At 53.4% G+C, this 15,692-nt stretch overlaps 1 protein-coding gene across 1 annotated transcript in view; it reads left to right on the plus strand.

Annotated features, from left to right (window-relative positions):
* LOC149347130 (sodium-coupled monocarboxylate transporter 1-like) overlaps nt 1–15,692 on the plus strand; it is a 96,045-nt gene that overhangs the window by 54,393 nt on the left and 25,960 nt on the right. Inside the window, exons 11-14 of the mRNA XM_089586893.1 lie at nt 427–494; nt 1,071–1,157; nt 4,134–4,289; nt 14,730–14,758. Coding sequence (XP_089443019.1) covers nt 427–494; nt 1,071–1,157; nt 4,134–4,289; nt 14,730–14,758 — 340 coding nt within the window. The remainder of the gene's footprint in view (nt 1–426; nt 495–1,070; nt 1,158–4,133; nt 4,290–14,729; nt 14,759–15,692) is intronic.

Raw genomic sequence — 15,692 nt, forward strand, 5'->3', positions numbered from 1 at the left:
ACAGAAGAGCAATTAGTATTTGAAACAAGTCCTTACTTTATTCTATGGTCGTTAAGCCTAGAAATGAACCCTTTCAAGGCCGTCATCGCAGCTTGTGTCCTACGTAATTTTACCGACGCCATGCTCGTAGAACCCCAAACTATCAGCGAAGTATGCTGCAGTGTTCGATCATCCTTTTTTTGTCCAGCGTTTTGAACCCCTGGCATATTAGATACTGTCCGAAAGGAAATGTTTAGGAAACAATTCGACCTTATAAACGACATTTTCTTCGCATTCCATTTGTAAATTTCGAATATTTTAAAAGGCGAATTTTTTTGTGTTTTTCCGCCCACTGCCAATGCCCAGCAGAATTGCGATTTTAGTGCAATGCTTGGCCTCCACCGCATGTTGTGCAAACAATTTAATGCGAACAAAAAATCTTTTCAGCCCTGGCAAGCGGCATCATAATGACGTCCTTTGCCACTGTGGTGCCTTACATGGGCGCTGCAGCCAAGGTGCGTACGATTTCTTTCTGCGCGTGAGTTTTATTGCGAAAGCAATACTGCTTGCACTTTCACGCCGTTGCGTGCCGCCGTGGCCGGTGACCACCATCGTGCCGCGGCGGTGACCACCATTGACCTTCATTTCATCTTGATTGCATTAAATTGGATTACATTGGATTACGTTACATTGGATTGGACTGGATAGGACTGGAGTGGATTGGATTAGATTAGATTACATTACATTACATTAGATTACATTGGATTGCATTGGATTGGATAAAAGTGGATTGGATTGAATCGGAGTGGATTGGATTGGATTTGCGTGGATTGAATTGAATTGGATTCAATTGGATTGGATTGGTTTGGATTGGATTGGATTGCATTGTATAACCGATGCATCACCACAAGTCTAACCACAAGCACCACCACCAGCTACACTACCAGCTGTACCATGGTGTAGGTACGGATATTGCTTTCGCAATTACCGGGCTTAACCAAGCTAAGCCACAGCGAATTTTTCTTTTTGTTACCGCCGTTTACTTGTACCGCTTTGCTTTCATTTTAACCACAGTTCCTTTTTGTCGGCAGCTCTTCCTGTCTTTGTACTCCACCGCTGGAGGTCCGTTCGCGGGTCTCGTCTTGCTCGCCATGTCATCGCCATGGGTCAACGCAAAGGTATGCTTCGTCACGACGTGCTCACGTTATATGTGGGCGGATTAGGTTAAGTTTACGGGGATACAGTGGCCACAACTGGCAAGGGACAGGGTTGATTGGAGAGACATGGGAAAGGCATTTACCCTGCAGTGGGCGTAGTAAGGCTGATGCACACCCGGTTTCGTACTTCGCATGCAGCTCTGCCAAAGCTGGCGCGCAGGCGCTCGCCGGCTGCGTTAGAACAATGTGTCGCCTCTCAACAACACTCAGAGTCCTGCATACTTGATCGAGTAAAAAAAGAAACAGAATACACTGTAATTTTGGCAAAGAGTGCATATACAAGTATCTTAGTGCCTTACACTGCAGTATTTCACCGCGACAATTGTATGGAGGAACGTTTCCGGTTCAAACCGCGTCGCTGCCAGCAGAAATTCGCCTATTCAATTCAATTCAATTCGTTTATTTCACCATATGCATGGTAGGAACTCTTGGGCAAAAAGCCGCTCGAGGCAGCTTGACAGGGCCCAAGAGACCACAAGGCAGGCCAGCGTGGCAATACAAACACCAAGGGAGAAAAAACAAATATAAAATCGAAGCTGACATGTTCATACATGAGGACACGCAATACAAATCAAGTAGGTAAACAAGCAGTTAGTATTGCTATAGTGCAATCAGTCATCAATGAGCATATTACATTAGATGTTCAGTGTGCATTCTAGATGCTATGGCTGAATCTAGGACATGCCCAGCTTTCCCGGATATCGTCAACTAGCCCCATCTCTTGACCGCCAGCGGCGAATACCGCGTAACTAAATAGGGACATTTTAAACTAGTAATTCTGAGGCAAATGAGAGATTCTGCACGGACATGTCGATTATCATGGGCCAGCCTTCCTCATCGCTGAAAAATGTGACCTCTAAATTGCTTGCTGCGCTCTCACCAACTGTTTCCGAAGGCCATAGAAACTCAATGATACGTAAACAACATTCCTAATTCTCCCGGTGCTTTTGAGCGTTTAGCGCCATTCGACACGTGGTTGCAGTCGCGCAAACTATAAGCGTTTGTCCAGATTTGTTGTGCTTGGACGAACGAAACGGCTCGTAATTAAAAGTAGGATAGCTAATCAAGCTATAGGAACAACTTCCGACCGCTGACGAGATGCGTATAATGCTCGACAGTGCTTGTTCCAAGAATTTCCTCCAAGTATACAACTGTGTGGGTACATCCTTCAGGACGTTCTTCCGCGCCGTTCGGACGGGAGTTCAAGATTGGTTTATTGGGGTTTAACGTCCCAAAGCAACTCAGGCTATGAGGGACGCCGTAGTGAAGGGCTCCGGAAATTTCGACCACCTGGGGATCTTTAACATGCCCTGACATCGCACAGTACATGGGCCTCTAGACTTTCTCCTCCATCGAAATTCGACCGGCGCGACTGGGATCGAATCCGCGTAGTTCGGGTCAGCAGTCGAGCGCCGTAACCACTGAGCCACCGCGGCGGGGCCAACGAGTTCAAGAGGACCGACGTGATACCCTGCAAGAGCCGATCGCTGTAAAGGGTACATTCCTCAGGGTGGTCATTTGCTCAGTGGTGTTGCGCCCTAACACGCGTCCGACGCTTCCTGGCCAGGACATCTACCAGATGCCCAAACGTCCGCAGAACCTTCTTCAGCTTCTCGCCAGCGTGCATTATCTACAGTGCATGCAACTCCGAGTCTCTGCGCCGTGCCCATCGCCATTTTGTTTTTCATACCCTGACGAGTCCCTCAAAGTTACGTGCTTGCAGTGAAGTTCGTTGAGAATCGCCCCTGTGGCCAAGTGAAGTAGTATCCGCGCCTTACACACAGGAAGTTTGGGGTTCGATCCCCTGTGTCGGGTATCCACCATGTTCCCGATGAGTTCAAGCTTTTTTCTGGCCCTGTGCACGACGTTACAGATATCAAATGCTTGGTAAAAGAGCTTTTGCCCAAACATAACTCCGAGGGTAAGCGATTCGGATTGTTGATCACCGTATGACCTGAATCCGCCCTGCGCGGTAAAGCACGATAACTGCCACTTTTAAGCATGAAATGCTTTTAGCTCCCGTTGTCGGCAGTGTGGTGACGTCCCGCCGATACCGAGAGCCAACATCCGGGCATTGAATTCCGCTCATCCGGGCACTGAAACGAGAACATCCGGGCACCGCACGAGATTTAACGAGACTCATACGTGATCTGTTAGGGGCTTTGAGAGAGGGCCGCTTTGAGCAAGAGGGGAGCTCCAGGGCGAGAAGGGCTTTGGGCTGAAAAACTGCTTCCGCGCCGTCCCCAAAGATGGCGCTGCGGTCCAACACTCACGCATGTAAAAGACTGGCCGCTGGGCCTTCAGCTCATGACGTTTCCCCCTTTGGCAGGCAGGTGTATACACGCTCGCGGAGTATTCGAACGCGCTGCATATACATTCTTGTCAGGCTTGCGTCTCGTCGTGTCCGCGTACGCTTCTGCATCGTCCTGCATTTAAATGCCGCCACCGTCACAGCTGCTTAAGCCGAGCTATGGAGCCTGATGAAAGGAGAGGTAGGAAGCGCATTGCGGAAAGCGATCGCTTTGCGAGTGATACGCCACAGCAGAAGACTGCTCGCCCCTGCCGATAACGCCATGATTTTGCGGTCGCTCCTGAAAGCGACAAGGCCGCCACTGTTCGCGGCTGCCTACTTAAGCCCGCACTGCTGCAGGCGATCGCTTTGACGCAGCAAGAAGAGTGTGGTGTGGTGCGGTGTGTTGAACACTAGACCCATTTCAAGATTTTGACTAGTACCATCTACAACACAATGTGTTATGCCCGTAAACATTTCATGCTTACTCTACTCTCGGTTACGGGAAAGGCAGAGATTTTTATTACCTCGGGGCAAAAACGTCTCAACCTGGGCTTAAGCCGCACTGTGCTGGTTGTAGTATGCTAACCCGTGAATCTGCATTCGGAACACAGTACCTTGTTTTAACATGATGCCTCACATTGCAGGGAACAGCATGCGCTTGCCTGGTGGTGTGCGCGTTCCAGCTGTGGCATGCTGTGGGCAGGATGTTGACCGGCGTGGCGCACTCAATCGTTATACCAGGGACGCTGGACCGATGTCCACTGGAGGCCAATCACACCCAGGGAGGCTCCGGCGTCGCCGTGCTGGTAGATCAGTCACTGCCCCAAAGGTTGGTACCGTGCGCAAACTTGCAACGGCAGGTAATAGTGGACCCCGCCGCGGTGGATCAGTGGTAAGGCGCTCGTCTACCGAGCCGGAGTACCCGGGTTCGAACCCGACCGCGGCGGCCGCGTTTCGATGAAGGCGAAACGCAAGAGGCGCCCGTGTGCTGTGCTATGTCAGTGCACGTTAAAGATCCCCAGGTGGTCGAAATCATGCGGAGACCTCCACTACGGCACCTCTTTATCTGTTTCTTCTTTCATTCCTGCCTGCCCTTACGGCGCGGTTCAGGTGTCTGCCAAGATATGTAAGACAGACAGTGCGCCATTTCCTTTCCTCAAAAACGAATTTACCAATTTTACCAATAGTGGGCATGCGACGTTTACTGCGCAACAAGTACGCTGCGATCTAGATAGGTTGATATGTAGCATATGACAGCTAAATATTCAAGCCATTAATAATCTATCAGGCTCTATCAGGCTTATCTCTATCTATCTCCATCTATCTAAACATCTATCAGGCTTATTTCCACGTCAGTGCGCCACTAAGCCGGTGACCAAGTTTTTGAATCCTGTTAGCGGCCCCAAACGTCACCGACGTCAAGGGGGGGCGCTAGCGTCGGTGACGGGAGCGGTCGCATACCGCGTCGGCTCCGTGACAAATCGCAATCAATTGCGATACACCAACTTTTTCCCCTGCAAGCCTGGTATTATCGTCTCCAGGAACCTCAGCGGCACCCGTCTACACCACGTTTGTTAAGGTGGGGCCAATTTTCGACCACTTTTCGGTCATTTGAAGCTTTCGTCACGCCGCGGTGGTGCTAAGCCTAACGGCGCCGGGGCCTGCGATGGCCCCGGTCGGCGATCCCTCGGCCTCGGCGGCTCCAAATCACGTCACCGGGTACGACCCACAGTCCTTGCGGATCGTAACAATGGATACAAACCAATCCGAGGGTACTACTCAAGGCGAGGATCCTCTACCAACCGAGGACGATTACCTTGAAGATATGGTCCGCGTCTGGCGCGGAAAGAAGAACGCGGCGGCGGCATCGAGGGACGCTGGTGCTGGTGCCACCCAGCAACAGGCGCCGGCTAGCTCTACGAACGCAACCTCGAACGCAACCTCGAAGCGCTCCAGGCAACTCCGGTGGCGGCCGCAGAACACGCCGCGTATCGAAAAAGACGACATCGTCGTGGTGCTGAAACCGCGAAACACGGTCGACCTCAGAGCAACTTTTGGTCCCGGACAAGCCGGCGCTGCAATCCGCAGCATCCTCGGGGACGACGCAAATGCAGGACTTGCGGTGTGGCCTGTTTGGGACCAAAACGTGCTGGTATGTGCGTTGAAATCAGTCGACGCCGCGGAGAAGCTACTCCGGGATGTTGTGCTGCGGGTTGGGGAACGCGAGCTACCGTTCCGGGGACACCCCAAACTCTCCGGTGCGTTCTGTCGCGGCGTCGTGAGTGTTTCGCCTGACGAAACGTCTGAAACCGTTAAAAGAAAACTCTGTGCGGAACCAAATGTGGTGTCTGTGCGCAAGCTGGGGGGAACCCCGGTTGCGGTGATCACCTTCGCGGGGACTAAGGTGCCACGGACGGTGTTGTACAGCTACGAACGGCTCCCTGTTCGCCTGTACAAGAAAACAGTGCCTGCATGCCACCGCTGTGGCACAGTGGGCCATCGGGCCGATGCGTGCCCGCGACCGCAGCCGGGGCGCTGCAAACGCTGCGGAGTCCAGGTTCCCGATGCCACTCCTGACGGCCCGGCGGAACATGACTGCGTTCCGAGCTGCCTCATCTGCGGAGGCGGCCACCCTACCGGAGCTCCTGGCTGTGCCGGGCGGTTCCGGAAACCCATCAAACCCAGCTCCCCATCAGGATCCAAACCGAAGACAAAGACGGGGCCCAAGCAGGCTCCTCCGCCCAAGGCCAAGAAAGCGTCAGCCGATCAGGAAACCAAGGCCAAAACCGGGCCATCGAAACCTGTCAAGTCCGCGACCCAGGCGGCGCCCCCGGTCCTCAACGCCAGGGACTTCCCGCCCTTGGCACCCGTCCAACCACAGGTGAGCAGTTGGAGTAGGGCAGTCTCCGGGCCCACTACCCGTCCCTCCCCTACCCGTCCCTCCCCTACCGAAACCGCCCTACAGCAGCAAGTAGAGGAGCTCAGGCGCCAGAACCAAATTCTAGCGCGCAAAATTCAGGAATTAGAGGCCAAACAGGCCGGGTCATCTGAACCAATGCAAGAAGCTGAGCCAGACGACGAGGATGACGGATCATCCGTAACATCTTGCCTCACTAGCGTCTCGCGGCAGAGCGGGGACACGGTAGTTGGATCAGCTGGTCGCGTCGCCGGCCTAGAGGCACTGCAGCGCCAAACCGAGCAACTGGAGGAGCAAGTGGCGGCCCTCCCGAACCAAATCATGTCAGCAGTCAGCGAGTCCTTCCAGGATATGTTCAAGGCAGCTTTAACGCAAGCACTTCCCGACCTTATGGCCCAAGTCACTGACTCGGTCCTTAAAGCCGTGCAGCCCTGGGTCAGCACCCAAATTAAGAACGCCACAAGCTGCGAATCCCATCACCTCAAACGTAAGACAGCCTTCCGTCAGGCAGCGGAGGAACATGGTTCAGGCTCGGCAGCTGGTGGGTCGGTGCGGCCCCTCACTGGGGTTGCGCCGGCTTCCGGCCAGAGCTATTCCGATCACCCTTAAATAAATACGACAAGATGGCTAGCAGATGTAATAGGAATGCTAAAAACTTTGAAAAATTCCAGATCATCCAATGGAACTGCAGGGGTTTCAGATCTTGGAAAAAGCGGTCACACCTCCAGCTTTACCTGCAGTCCCTAGGTGACATGCCGGCGCTCATTGCCCTGCAGGAGCCCGGCATAGACGCTAAATTATCAGGCTACAGCACCTTTCAGGGGGGCCCCTCTACGTGCATCCTGGTGAATAAGGCTTACACCGTGGTTCAGGTCGACTTAGACTTGAGTACCGAGCAAGAATATACAATGGTCCGAGTATTGCCTCTCAGACGCCGCGACCCGTCAATACATATCCTCAACATATACTGCCCTCCGCGTAAGCCGCGCGTAACTTTCAATGAAATCTTCCTTCGCGCGATAAAATTGGCAGCCAAAGAGCCTCTAGTGATCGTTGGAGACTTCAATGCTCCCAGCCTTCATTGGGGGCTACCACTTCGAACAGGCAAGAGGACGTAAGCTGGCGGAGCTCATCTCCACCCTCAGCCTCACGTTGCTCACGGACCCGGCGTATCCCACTCGAGTGGGGAATTCGGTAACCCGCGACACGTGTCCAGACCTTTCTCTCGTTAAAAATGCTAGAGCGGCTGCATGGGAGAACTTGGGAGATTCTCTAGGCAGCGATCACCTCCTTCTCCGGATTACACTCGAGGCAAAGGCAGCGCGCAAAAAATGGGGTCAGGCCAAGCTGACCGATTGGCACAAATTCCGGAATCACACTATCCCTCCCGTACTATTTTCCGGCGGCTACGCGGAATGGGCTAACCACATATACAACATTCAGAAACAACACGTCACAACACTACAAACCACCGAAGAGATCCCCGCAGTGGACACCCACCTCCTGCATTTGTGGGAGGCGCGCCGGGGCTTAACTAAACGGTGGAAAAAGCAGAAAACTAATCGCAAATTACGCGACCGCATAGCCAAACTCACAGAGCAGGCTGCAGCGTATGCTGCCGAGCTCTCATATTCAAATTGGATAGCACGCTGCGACGCCGCAGCTCATCAGATGAGCTCGAAGGGGACGTGGCGTCTCTTTCGCAGTCTAATCGACCCCTCCCAAACGAGAGGGGAGACGCAAAAGCAGCTCCGGCGGGCTCTGCAAGGGTATCAAGGTACGACGGCGCAACTTGCGGACACTCTGTGCGACAGATATCTCTGTCGTATGGAGGACCCGCCTGGGCAACAGTACATGTACTCTGGCAGGCCTAATGAAACACTCGATGCCCCTTTTGAGTTGCACGACCTTAAGGCGGCCTTAGCAAAAATGCGCCGGGGTACGGCTCCGGGACGGGACCACATAACAGTGAACCTGTTGGCGAACCTACCGGACTCAGCCTACCTTCATTTATTAGAATACATCAACCAGATCTGGGACGGGCGTCCACTCCCTCCCGAGTGGAAAACGTCACTTGTGACGTTTATCCCTAAAACAGGTAAGGCCGTGAATACGGACAACCTGAGGCCCATATCACTGACCTCATGTGCGGGCAAGCTTATGGAGACGATGGTACGGGATCGCCTCTCTCCATACCTGGAGAGTAAGGGCTTCTTTGCAGTCACCATGTTCGGGTTTCGCCCTCACATGTCTGCACAGGATGTCCTTCTCCAGCTGCACAGGGATGTAATACGACCCACAACTATGCAACACAATGACAAAGCCATCCTCGCCCTTGATCTGAAAGGGGCTTTCGACAATGTGAAACACGGAAGCATCCTGGCCAACTTGAGTTCTACCGATTGTGGGGCTAGGACCTACGCGTATGTAAGAGATTTCTTGTCTAATCGCCAGGCCTTTCTTCGGATTGAGGGCGAGGAATACGGCCCTTACATGATGGGAACACGGGGTACCCCTCAGGGAGCAGTGTTATCACCGCTCCTGTTCAACATTGCTATGATGCGCCTCCCAAGCCAATTGGCCCGGGTGGAAGGCATTCAACACGCGTTATATGCAGATGATATTACAATTTGGACCACTCAGGGGAGCCTTGGAGACATGGAGGACCGCCTTCAGCAGGCTGCTTCCATAGTCGATGCGTATGCTAATGACTGTGGGCTCCAATGTGCTCCAGCGAAATCAGAGCTTCTGCATGTCAGAGCGAACCCAAAGGATAGGACAGCAATACACATCTCTCTGTCAGGAGGTCCTATTAGAGAGGTGGAGGAGCTCCGTATCCTGGGCCTTTTCATTCACCAGAGACTCAGACCGGACTCCACTATTGCGAAACTCAAGAGAGTAGGCGAACAGGTAGGGCGCATGATCCGCCGCGTTTCCAACAAGCGGGGTGGTCTGCGGGGCAGGGACGCGCTTCGGCTCGTCTATGCCTTCGTGACTAGCCGGATCCTCTACGCCGTGCCATATCTCCGCACTACTAAGCAAGACGAGGCGCGAATAGACGCCATCATCCGCAAGGCAACTAAGCGAGCCCTGGATCTCCCGGTGGCTACCTCTAATGCCAAACTCAAGGCATTGGGGGTGCTAAACTCCTACCAGGAGCTGCGGGAGGCCCACCTCGTGAACCAATACACGCGGCTCACGCAGACGGCTCCTGGGCGCCGCCTGCTAAACCGCTTACACATCCAACACGACTGCACTCCAGAGGAGGCGGAGCGTATCCCAGTACTATGGCGCCATATGCTCTGGGTCTCCCCGCTCCCCCGTAACATGGACACCGACATGCATGAAAACAGACGACAAGCGCGGGCTCGGGCTCTTGAGAGACAACACGGCTCCCGACCCGGTGTATATTATGTAGACGTAGCAGGGCCATCGCCCACGGGATTTTAATCGGCCGCTGTCGTTCACCAGGAAATGCACGTTGATGGACTCTCCTTTCGAGCCCCGAATTCAATGCGGGCCGAGGAAGTAGCGATAGCGCTTGCTGCCGCCCACGCCAATTCGAGAATAATCATCACGGACTCCCGAAAAGCATGTGAACATTACTTGGCAGGGGAGATCTCCCCCTTAGCTGCTTGTATTCTACGACGGACTGCCACTGATCCAACACCCAAACGAATCATTTGGGCTCCTGGCCACCAGGGCTTACGAGGTAATGAGGCCGCTGACGCGGCTGCCCGAGCGCTTACTCACCGGGCTCCTCATCCCAGCTCTTCTGGCTCGGAGACTAACCAGCCGCTGCTGCGATTCAGGGAAATATTAACACATTATAGCGACAACCACCGCCTTTTCCCGGCCCCTGCAAAAGGGCTGAGTAAGACGGAGGAGCGAACTTTAAGGCGCCTGCAGACAGGTACTCTACTCTGTCCTGCAATAATAAAACATTACGATCCTAACACGGATGGGCGATGCCCACACTGTGGGGAGACCTGTGATATCTTCCACATGGTGTGGGCATGTACTCAAAATCCCCACCTCCCCCCTTCCCCTACCCCTTCCAGAGAGGCATGGGAGACTGCCCTCCTCAACTGCTCCTCGCTTGAGTCCCAAAGGGCTCTGGTGAAACGGGCGAGAGACGGGGCCTCGTCGTGCGGTGTCCCGGACTAGGGACGCCGACCATGTAGCGGGGCCACTCTGTGGCTCCCAAACTCTTTTTTACAATATAAAAGTTTTCACCACCACCACCGACGTCAAAATGTTATGCCGTCAGGAACCACGTCAGGTTGAACGGGAAGCGCTAGCGGCATGTGGCGCCAAATCCATGAGTGTAGCGCATATCGAAGAGCTTGTCCAAGCACTGGATCGTCAGCGCCAGAGAAGAGAATATTAGGGTGACGATGACCAAGCCTTTCAGTGCGAAAGCACTATGAGCCTCTTACCCCGTAAAATCTAAACTTGAACGTGAAGCCTATGAGAGAGTCGCAAAAGGAAAGGAAATGCACATGACTGGCTCCCTGGGTCAGTAGACACCTTAATCACGCTTTGAGCTACATGGCGGTGGTGTGCACCCGCAAAAAAATTGTGCTTTCGCAATATATTTTGTATTAAACCACCGGCCATTTTTTTTTTCAATGGAGGAACGGATCTGTACACTTCTTTCCTTCTCTAGTCTTTCACAATGGCTGACTCATTATAAACTAGACTGACTCATTAGTGAAAGGCGAGGGATGTTGCGGGGAATGGGTACGATGCGGAGGTTGGAGTACATGGTAGGCCAAGGACCTGAAAGGCATTTGGCATGGGAGCGATGTGGGGCTGGGAGAGCAACCGTCTACTTTGTTGCGTGGAGGATAGAATGGCAAGTTGACGACAGCAACCCTTCAGTATTAAGGCGAAAGCTTTTAATGCCTCATGCTGCCCTTAGCAATCCGTGTCGGCAGCCGTGTCTGCGTCCGTGTCGGCAGCCGTGTAAATTGTAAATTGTAAATTGGTTTTTTGACGAAAGGAAATGGCGCAGTGTCTGTCTCACATATATCGGCGGACACCTGAACCGCGCCGTAAGGGAAGGGAGGAAGGTAGGAGTGAAAGAAGAAAGAGAGAAAGAGGTGCCGTAGTGGAGGTCTACGGAATAATTTCGACCACCTGGGGATCTTTAACGTGCACTGACATCGCACAGCACATGGGCGCCTCTTGCGTTTCGCCTCCATCGAAACGCGGCCGCCGCGGTCGGGTTCGAACCCGGGTACTCCGGCTCGGTCGTGTCGACAGCCGTGTCGGTAGCCGTGTCGACAGATGTGTCCGTGTTTTGACGGGTGTCCGCCAAGATATGTGAGACAGTTACTGCGTAATTTCCTTTCCTCAAATACAATTTTCAGTTTCTTAATTACGGCCCCTCTTTCTTCTTTCACTGCCACTTCCTCCCTTCCTGTACGGTGCGGTTAAGGTGTCCACCGAGATGACTGAGAATTACTGCTCCATTTCCTTCCCTCAAAAAGCGTTGCGTTCAAAGGGCAACGCATAGCGCCGAACGGATGGTGGCGTTCCGTGGACTCCCTGGCAGCGCTACAATACGCTGTCGCGTTCCACTCCTAAAGGCGAAGCTTAAGCGCCATTAGTTAGCAGTCAATTAGTGCTCAGTGATTAATCAGTAATTAGTAATTGATTAGTAATTTGTCATTACTTCGTCATCAATTATGTGTGACGTCATCCAGTGGTGACGTCACCAGTAACGCTTTCGCCTCTACACACTTTAGACAAAGTGCCCCCTGAATTTTTTGAGCGGTCTCCTGGCAGCAATACCCCTTTTCTTCTTTGTCCACCGTCTTTTGCGCTGGTGTAACAGTGTCTATTTCCGCTTGTTTCACGCTGTCATGGTATAACTATGGTGTATTCTAGTACACTGTAGTATAACTGTCCCGTACGTGTCTCATAGCCTTAGTCGCTTTGGGACGTTAAACCCCTTAAACCAACCAACCAACCGTACGTGTGCCCTCCTCTCCTCCTTCTATTTCGCGTGGAGAGAGGGGGAGTGAATAGGCAAAGCGGAGTAGAGCGTGCTGAACTGCACCGAGAAGAGCTCTCACGTGACGGCGCGCAGGGAGATCGGGGGCACGCACACATTTATACACGCCGCGCACAGTGCGTGTAAATACGTGTGCACAGTTTTACATCCTACGCCGTGCGTGACAGTGACACGACACCTGTGCAAAAAGGGCTCATCTATTTTAATGTCTTTACAAGTGTACGTGCGACGGTGGCTTTGTATGCGGTGGTGACTAGTTTCCGCCCCTGTTTTGGTGTGGCAGCACTAGAGCCCCCACTCACCAATTTCGCCCATCATTGCGAGTGTGTCCGGTCCCACCGCGTCCACCGTGGCAGATGCCAGTTAAATTAAGGATTGGTCGCGAGAGGTTCCTCTAGAAGAGCAACCTGGGTCGCACAATCACTGCTGGTGGCTGAGCTTGAAAGAGCCACCTGTTGGGGCAGTGGCGCATCGCTTAACCGCTGCACCTTTGTGCCAGGAGGGGTATGAGGACTCCCAGGGATATATGAATGTAAAGTCGAGAACGACCAATACCACGTATATATGGGCACTGGTAGTCGCCACGCATGCTACGCGGTCGTGTAGGTGGCACGTTTTACTGTTTTCAGCGCTAGCTGTATTAACCTACAGTTCCTCCGGTTTCTCGTGGTCGTCGTAGTTGCCCCGTCCGCGTGCGCATGCAAGCCCCATAAGATAGAGAGACAGCTGTATAGATTTGTAGAAAGCTGCCAGCTCGGGTACACGGCCAGTGGGGTTATCGCAAGGAGGAGTCGCGCGGGCGTAAGCTGGCGGAGCTTGCGTCCACGTTGGGCCTCACCCGCCACACGGACCCTGTCCACCCAACCCGGCTAGGAAATTCCGTGACACGGGATACGTGTCCGGACTTAACCTTCACTCGCAACATACGACACGCAGACTGGCTCAACACCGAGGAGACCCTCGGTAGCGACCACTGCATCATTAACACTACACTACGCACACGCCCCCTCAAGCGTCCAAGAACACAAGCCCATATCCCAGATTGGACGAAATTCAGGCAAAATTTTAACTCACTTGATAATACACCCATTTCCGCGCAAGGCTACACAGCATGGTCCCAACAGCTGCTGGCACACCTTTCCTCGCATGAAACACACATCCAGCTCTCAGAGGCGGTCACGGACGTGGATAACCACCTTCTACACCTCTGGGAAGCCCGTCGCAGCCTCGTCCGCCGTTGGCGACGCCAGTAACACAATAGAAAGCTTAAAGCTCGAATTGCCGAGCTTACCCAGAAAGCGGCGGAGTACGCGGCCCAACTCGCCGACTCCAACTGGGTAGAAAGATGCAACACGGCCGCGCGACAAATGTCCAGCCGAAACACGTGGCGTCTCTTTCGAGCCCTAATCGACCCAACCCAAACACGAACCGAAACACAAAAACATTTGCAGCGAGCCCTGGACGCTTTTCCTGGCAACACGACTCAACTGGCACAGAAACTTCGGGACCAGTATCTGTGTACAGCCCAAGACCCCCGTGGATCTGCGTACTCTTATGCAGGCAGAGAGAACACGGAGCTGGATCAACCTTTCCAGCTCCATGATCTGCGGGCGGCTCTCGCCAAAATGAAACGGGGCACTGCGCTAGGACGGGGATAAGGTCACCGTCAAGCTTTTGACGAACCTGCCCGACTTGGCATACCAGTCCCTCCTGGAATACGTCAATGCGATTTGGTGTGGGGACACCCCCCTGCCAATCGAATGGAAAACGGCTTTGGTCACTTTTATTCCTAAAGCTGGCAAACCAATTGACACAGATAACCTCCGCCCCATCTCTCTCACCTCATGTGTGGGCAAACTAATGGAGACGGCGGTGCGGGATCGGTTATCTACATATCTTGAACACAAACATGTCTTTGCGAGCACCATGTTCGGATTCCGCCCACACAGATCCGCACAGGATGTCCTCCTGCAACTCAATCGGGAAGTCCTTGACCCCCTCGAATGCCCCCATAATGACCGGGTAGTACTCGCCTTGGATCATAAAGGGGCATTTGACAATGTAATACATGACATCATACTCACTAACCTAAGTCACACCGACAGTGGCCTCAACACATTCCAATATATAAGTCAATTTTTAATGGATCGTCAATCCTACATTCGAATTCAAGATAGAGACCATGGTCCTTACCTACTCGGCACGCGGGGAACCCCTCAAGGCGCGGTACTTTCCCCGCTGCTCTTCAATCTGGTCATGATGCACCTGCCGGCCCAGCTGAGTGGTGTCGCCGGCGTGCAGCACGCCCTGTACGCCGATGACATCACTCGGTGGGCCACGCAGGGCAGCACAGGAGACATTGAAACCAGCCTGCAAACAGCGGCGACGATAGTAGACCGCTACGCCCGGCGCTGCGGTCTTCAATGTTCCCCTCAAAAATCGGAATTTGTGCACCTCCGCCCCTCACAGAAGTGCACAACCAGTACACGCGCTTGTCGCTAACGGAGTCGGGTCGCCGCCTTCTTGCTCGACTCCATATCCAACACACCCCTCCAATGGAAGACAGGTTTCGCATCCCGGAACTGTGGAGACGTGCCCTACACGTGCGGCCTCTTCCAGCAAACAAGTCACATGAAGACCATAATGGTCGGCGCCTGGCACGAGCGGAAGCGCTAGCCCGATATTATGGCAACAAAACAGGTGTATACTACGTGGACGCCTCCGGCCCTCACCACGGGGGATGGTACACGGCCGCGGTAGTTCACAACAGCAACACAGTTAACGGCCTAACTTTCAGAGCCCGCAGTGCAACACAAGCAGAAGAGGTCGCCATTGCTCTCGCGGCCTCACATTCCAATTCAAAATACATAATCACCGACTCGCGAGGGGCCTGTCGGAACGTCGAACAAGGCTGCACTCCCTTGCTAGCCTATCGAATATACCAAAATTGCATACGGGATACGGACCCCGCACACCGTTACCTCATATGGGCCCTTGCTCATCAGGGGTTGGCAGGAAACGAGGCAGCAGACGCAGCCGCCCGCGCGCTCTCTCACCGGGCTGTTTTCTCCCCATCCGATCAGGAACCCGATTTTAATCCGGTCTATACATTCAAAGATATTACAACTGAAAGGGGGTTCGCGTACTAGTGACCTCAGCTATACAGTTCACCAAACAGCTGAGCGGACGGCAGCAAAATCACAGTCAGTCTACACAGCCAGAGAGCTGGAGCCGCGCGCGCCGGCACACTTCGTCGTCAACTTC

Source organism: Amblyomma mixtum, chromosome 4 (genome assembly GCF_055824585.1).
Source record: "Amblyomma mixtum isolate Tamu chromosome 4, ASM5582458v1, whole genome shotgun sequence".
In the NCBI taxonomy this organism is placed as follows: Eukaryota; Metazoa; Arthropoda; class Arachnida; order Ixodida; family Ixodidae; genus Amblyomma; species Amblyomma mixtum.